The sequence below is a fragment of the Chelon labrosus genome (genome assembly GCF_963514085.1).
Source record: "Chelon labrosus genome assembly, chromosome: 1".
Lineage (NCBI taxonomy): Eukaryota > Metazoa > Chordata > Actinopteri > Mugiliformes > Mugilidae > Chelon > Chelon labrosus.
In genome coordinates, this window is record NC_140337.1 from 26424642 (window position 1) to 26431605 (window position 6964).

Below are 6964 nucleotides of genomic sequence, written 5' to 3' on the forward strand. Positions count from 1 at the left end.
GGGTGTTGGAGGCGTGGTCCTGTTCCTGAACCTTAGTTATTTAACTTCATTTCACTAACAAGACCACGCCTCTGATATTCAAAGAAGTTTATTTGACCAGGTTAAAGAGAAGGGAAAGATGGGAGATTGAACGGAAGGGTCGAGGGGTCGAGGGGAAGGAAAGGAGAATTGAGTAGCAACAGATGATGATCCTTGGACGTCTGGACGAAGGAACCCAGGGAGAGAGATTCAGGGTGGGGGCATATCTCTGGAGGCATCGGCTCCTTGGCCCCCAAAGGAGTTGCTGAGGCGAGTCGGAGATGGACTTTTCTGAGGTCGTTCAATTCAGTTCAGTTGGTAACACTTTATAATAAGTACACACTATTAAGCATTACTTAAGCATTAATAAATATTGAATTCGTCATTTATAACGCATGAATACTCATTAGTATGTAGTTTATAAACACAGTTATAAATGTTGTACTCATCATTTATAAGCACAGTAGTTATGGATTAGTAAACACTGAATTCATCATTTATAAAGCATGTTTCTAATGTAAATACTCATTAGTATGTGGTTTATAATCACAGTTATAAATGTTTTACTCATCATTAATAAGCTCATCTATATAAATGATGGATTCAGCATTTCTAAATTAAGTATTACATCACTTACCCACCAGTTATTTAGGATTTGTCAGTGGTGAACATTTCTATTTAGATGTACATGTCTGCATGCTCTTACACGTCCACTATTCAGACATGTACTAATGGTTAGTGAGTGTGTTAGTAGATGTTTTATAAAATCTCACAAATTCCATTTCCAACGGATGTCTTATAAACACTTATTAATGCAGGAATTCATGAATTCAGGCAGTTACAAAGCACTTACTACTCGTTAATTAAGCATTTTGTGTGAGCTCATCTAAAGTGGGCACTATCGATGCCTTATAAAGCATTTACAAACGAGATTTAAAGGCTGGCAAATCCTCAAAACTCACAAAAGTTCCAGTTATCTTAACAGACCAGGGAGAGACACAACACAGGGACATAGAACATATTGCATTGACATTTATTGCAACTTCCCAACATATCCTAACTGTACAACTCACAAAAAGTATAAGCATGGCTGGATAAAAACTTGCCAACACCAACAGTGGAAGTTTACATACAGTAAATAAAATGTTTCTCTGAAAAAAATAAAATAAAATCTTTCTGTATCAAAAAATAAAATCTTTGTTAGAAAAAAAATATATATATTTTTTTTCTGTATCAAAAAATCAAGTCAGAAAATATTTCAGTGTCACAATTCAACAATGAACTTTTTTGTCTTCTATCTTTCAAACATTTGACAGTATCAGTGTTAATCTAGCATTATAGCTGACTTTGTTTTTAGGGGAAGCAGCTTTCCAGAAATCTTAAAGGCTTTAACTGTGTCCACTATTCCTGGATCCTCCTTAATTGAAGTGGCACACTGTGTGGCAAACCCACTGAGTTTCACCTGACTGTTGTAGCTTTTAAGGAGTTCCTTATATTTGCTGGGGGCAGCAATGAACAGCTCTGCGATTGGAGAAGTGACAACAACCGTGTTCCGGTCCACCCCAACACGCTTGAAAGCAGCAGACATTGTCATCCCTCGACTAAACAGCCGAAGAATCTTTTTGTACCGGGACACGGCCTGATCTGGATTTTGGACTGCAATTTAGACGACAAAGAATTAGTGTTATCAACAGTGAGGAAAAAAAGAAAGGAAAAAAAAAGGGTTCTACACACGCTTTAAACATTGTACAGCAGAGCTAAACAGGACCAAACCAAAAACCCAGTGAGTAGAGAGGGATGAAAGTATTAAATGTAGCATATTTTACCTCTTTTACGTGTCTTTGGTTTCATTTTCTTTGACTTCTTGGACTTTCTCTCTTTCCCCTTCTTCTTCCTCCTCTTCTTTTTCTTGTCTTCCTCTGATGAGGATGTAGTAGAGGAGGAGTCAGACATAGCATCAGAGGACTCCTCCTCTGGGCTATCACAAGAGGAAGATGAAGACAAGCAGACTGCCTGAGTGGAACATGTATCCTCTTTTTTAAGAGCTGTTAAAATAGATTCAAACACAAACATTAGGCTAATACAGCACAAAAAGACAAATGCATAATCTAGAGTGCAGAGAATTTCTCTAGATATTGCATGTAGGGAGACTTACCTACTGCCAGCTGTTCTTTTAGGTAGTCTCTCTCTTTGATAAGCTCATCAATCTTCTCCTTTTGCAGCTCTACCTTAAGCTTACACATCTCCAACTCATGGGATTTCCTTTTGTCCACCAGCTGTGCAGTAGGGGCCAGGGACACACCTAAAAGAAAGAACGTTTTATTTATCATTATAAACGTCTAAGTATTCATTTCTATTCAATATATCTGTATATAGTCCGCCCTCCATTACATATGGGAAGTCAACCACATGCTTGAGCTTTACACTGCTGACTTGTACCATCAGAACAGACGTCCTGTGATTTTCAGCTTTCTACGATTATATTATCCTTTACAGCAGCCTGATAAACAATATGAGCATGTGCCCCCTCTATTAAGTATGAAAGGAGGCTGCTCTGATGATACAAGTTAATGGTCCTAAAATGTGTGTTTCTCTCCTATAATAAACATTCTACATCTCGGAGGAGATGTCTCTCCACACATCACCCTTTCAAAGGGTTGGGAACCGGTGGGGGAGACAGCCCGAGAAAGCGGGAGAATCGGGCCCATGAAAAAAAAACAAAAAAAAAAACTACAGTACCCAAGTCAGCGCTCCTGAAATGTGTGATTTTCTCCTATCATACACATTCTACATCTCGTGGTAGTAACTTCAGTCGGGAAGCGAGAGCTAATGCCTTCAGCTGCTAAGCTAACGTTAGCTATCATCCTTGTGCGCCAGTAAACAAACACATACTCACCACCACTAGTGCCGCTGACGGCCGTCGACTCCGATATATCCGTCTCCACATGGGCTTTCTTTTGGGCCCGCGTCCGCCGGACTCGCCGATTCAGTTCAGAGCGCTCCGTCTCCATCTCCATCTCTCCATTTAATCTAACCGCGCCGATCAGTAACGTGTGGACGTAAAGTGTCGCCGCCTGCCACCGTCATCACGTTGATGACGTGCTGAGAGCGGGATTGCAAGTTCAACGTACACGTCCCACTCCCTAACAGTATATGTCTTCATAAACCCATCAGTTTAATGTTTTTTTTCACATACAGAAAACAATGAGCAGATTTACCCGACTGAAGAAGCTTATTAATGACGAGACATCGAAAAGAAACGCCCTGAAGCTGATAAAGTGGCTTCAGAAGAGGAAACTGCTAAAAAGAAAAGTCAAATGCAGAACTTGCCATCACGACATGAAACTGAAAAAGAGGACGAACAGCGGAGATCTATATGCTTGGTGAGAAATATATAATTGGATAGATAAATTAAAACTAATTTGCAGTTATGTGTTGATTTGTCTTTTGTATTGATGCATGCAGGTTATTTTGGGATGTAATCAGGTTACTCTGTGCAAATCAAATGCAATTTATGTGATATTTAGCCTGCTGGTTAACAAACTGTAATCTAATCTAAATCATTTTGGATCAAACATTGATATATATTGTAATTGAATTTACAAAAACAGTACTGGCACAGAATGCAAATACATTGTGTGTATCCTTGTGTAAGTTTTTGCTGTAGCTATTCTCCTCTCAGGTTACTAGTGTTTAAATGGTGACTTTATTATTTTTGTTTAATGAGTTTTGGATGAAAGAGTATGTATCCTTTGTTTATTTACATTAAAAAAATTTAAGGTGAACATTTTGAGGAAGTGCTCCTCTTGCTTGACAACAATGTGGCCCTTCAGGCTACAGTAGAACATATACAGCATTCATAATTGGTCAAATCAAATTACCCTTTATGATTTCAAAATTCCCGTAGTTTAAAATACAATCAAACAAATAATCCTTGTAACTGACAATTTACACATTTTTTGTAACCTTATTATGTCATTTTGATTTACAGTTTACCATTACGACCCAAACCTGGGTTTGTGTGTGTGTGTGTGTGTGCGTGTGAGTGAGTATAGTATAGCATGAATCCCTTTCCTAATTTAACATTATTACCATACTTTTTAAGCAACACATATGGGAAAGGAAAAACAAACGTCTGTCAGGCACAAGTCAATCTTCAGTCATTCAAAGGTCTCCTTCAGTAACTGGATGCAGTTCATATACAGGTAGGCAAGTAATGGCAATAATAACATAAACACATATATCATAGAGAATGCTATTTGCATAAAACACTTAATATACAAAATAATGCATACCATGTTTTGTCAATAAATTTCTAAAAACCTTTTTTTTTCATTTGCCTTTGAAGATTTTGTCAGGGTCTACGATAGCGACAGATTGATATGATGGATGACACAATTGCAGCCAGTTCAACCACTCTCACTAAAATGGCAAAAAAATTAAGGGAGGTCTGTGTCACAGCAGTTGAAAGGATGAGAAGGCGTACAGGCCAGCAGATTGGTGGAAGAAGGGAGTTTGTTGTGATCGATGAGAGCCTTTTTAGGCACAAAAGAAAGGTATGTAATAGTGACTTTCATTAATTGTCAAATACAGTCAGACAAGTTATTGTGAATAGAATGTATCTGTTTACGTTTGTGTTGTTTTGGTTTCTGCATCAGTATGGGAGAGGAAGAATGGCTGGTGGTTGGAAAAGAAAGAAGTGGGTCTTTGGAATGTTAGCTGTGAGGCATCATCAAGGAAGAAGAAAGCCTATTCTACGTCTTGTGGAGAGAAGATCTCGAAGACATCTAGTCCCCTTGATTGCTCATCATGTGAAGCTTGGATCTACAGTTATAAGTGATGAGTGGCGTGCCTATCGCATACTCTCTGCACTAGGGTACAACCATCACACTGTCAACCACAGCCGGTGGTATGTAGATCCCCAAACTAGAGCCCATACCCAGCATATTGAGAGGGCCTGGAGATCCTACAAGGAGCAGATCTGGAGGCTTAGGGGAAATCGCACTGACAGTTTGCTTTCTGACCACCTTTCAGTGATTGAGTGGAATGAATGGCTCGCAAAGAAACACTGTGAGGGTGCATTTGGCAGACTGATACATGACATTTCCAAAAAATACAAGTAGTCATATGCAGCCACTGTAACCATTGTTAGAAAAAAAATCCTTTTGCTGCATTATTTTATCATGTCTTGAGTATATTTATTTTATCTTTATCTTAATAGATTTTTCTTGAAGAGAACTGCATTAAATTGTGACACTGAAATAGATTTTTTGATACAGAAAAAAATATATATATTTTTTTTCTAACAAAGATTTTATTTTTTGATACAGAAAGATTTTATTTTATTTTTTTCAGAGAAACATTTTATTTACTGTATGTAAACTTCCACTGTTGGTGTTGGCAAGTTTTTATCCAGCCATGCTTATACTTTTTGTGAGTTGTACAGTTAGCATATCTTGGGAAGTTGCAATAAATGTCAATGCAATATGTTCTATGTCCCTGTGTTGTGTGTCTCCCTGGTCTGTTAAGATAACTGGAACTTTTGTGAGTTTTGAGGATTTGCCAGCCTTTAAATCTCGTTTGTAAATGCTTTATAAGGCATCGATAGTGCCCACTTTAGATGAGCTCACACAAAATGCTTAATTAACGAGTAGTAAGTGCTTTGTAACTGCCTGAATTCATGAATTCCTGCATTAATAAGTGTTTATAAGACATCCGTTGGAAATGGAATTTGTGAGATTTTATAAAACATCTACTAACACACTCACTAACCATTAGTACATGTCTGAATAGTGGACGTGTAAGAGCATGCAGACATGTACATCTAAATAGAAATGTTCACCACTGACAAATCCTAAATAACTGGTGGGTAAGTGATGTAATACTTAATTTAGAAATGCTGAATCCATCATTTATATAGATGAGCTTATTAATGATGAGTAAAACATTTATAACTGTGATTATAAACCACATACTAATGAGTATTTACATTAGAAACATGCTTTATAAATGATGAATTCAGTGTTTACTAATCCATAACTACTGTGCTTATAAATGATGAGTACAACATTTATAACTGTGTTTATAAACTACATACTAATGAGTATTCATGCGTTATAAATGACGAATTCAATATTTATTAATGCTTAAGTAATGCTTAATAGTGTGTACTTATTATAAAGTGTTACCGTTCAGTTTAATTTGTATAGCGTCAATAACGATACAAATCGTCTCAGGACGCTTTGCGAAACCCGGCCTGAAACCCCCAGAGCAAGCCTGAAGGCGACGGTGGCAAGGAAAAACTCCCTTTTAACAGGAAGAAACCTTGAGCAGAACCCGGCTCATATGGAGGGACCCATCTGCCTAAGGCCAGCCGGGTATGGACAGAAGAAAGTGGCTGTTACGGATGTAGCTCAATCGGGCATACCTTGGCATACCTTGGGATACCTTGGGATCAAGAGGACATGCATAGAGGGCTAGTCGGGCATTCACATATTTCGCGTGAGTTTGAACGTTCATACGAGGATGAGGAAGCTGTAAATTCGGAACATCGCAGGAACCTGAGAAAGCTAGGAGAAACGTGACTTCAAGTGTAGAATCAATAGGAGGGAACAAATAACTTGTTCTGCCTGAATAACCTTTGCCTTTAACATGCTGACGTGAGAATGGAAGTAGCAGGACAAGGAACTCTGGTGATCGGTTCAATGAAGAAACTGATGCCGCTGATGTCGACTTGTATGGTAGTTTGATTTCTTGAATAGAATGGGCATACATGTAAAGCTAGTAAATGGGGCAACGTCTAATGCAGGGAAATGCAGACGAAGGGATGCATGGAAGCTTTAAGCAGTTCTAACCAGTGTAGTATGAAGAATGCGTAGCAGGTGAAAGGTTGTTTAAGATGGATTCTTGCGATGCTGATGCAAGGTGGTGGAGCTGAGTTTTTCCA

The 6964-nt window shown here is 38.3% G+C and overlaps 1 protein-coding gene across 1 annotated transcript; it reads right to left on the reverse strand.

Moving 5' to 3' along the window:
- Positions 1-482: 482 nt before the first annotated feature.
- On the reverse strand, positions 483-3934 carry LOC311491999 (uncharacterized protein). The gene is made up of 4 exons (XM_084550111.1): positions 2915-3934; positions 2153-2320; positions 1845-2063; positions 483-1674 (listed from the first exon to the last, which is right to left on the reverse strand). The coding sequence occupies exons 1-4, from the start codon at positions 3033-3035 to the stop codon at positions 1343-1345; spliced, it is 840 nt and encodes a 279-aa protein (XP_084406237.1). The 5' UTR covers positions 3036-3934; the 3' UTR covers positions 483-1342.
- Positions 3935-6964: the final 3030 nt, after the last annotated feature.

What these genes read in the sequence shown, in the direction of transcription:
- LOC311491999 (XM_084550111.1), bottom strand. Translation starts at nt 3,035, where the DNA reads ATGGAGATGGAGACGGAGCGCTCTGAACTGAATCGGCGAGTCCGGCGG. An exon ending in CGTCAGCGGCACTAGTGGTG is followed by an intron (nt 2,321 to 2,914) that starts GTGAGTATGTGT and finishes TCTTTCTTTTAG; the next exon opens with GTGTGTCCCTGGCCCCTACT. An exon ending in ACCAAAGACACGTAAAAGAG is followed by an intron (nt 1,675 to 1,844) that starts GTAAAATATGCT and finishes TCTAAATTGCAG; the next exon opens with TCCAAAATCCAGATCAGGCC.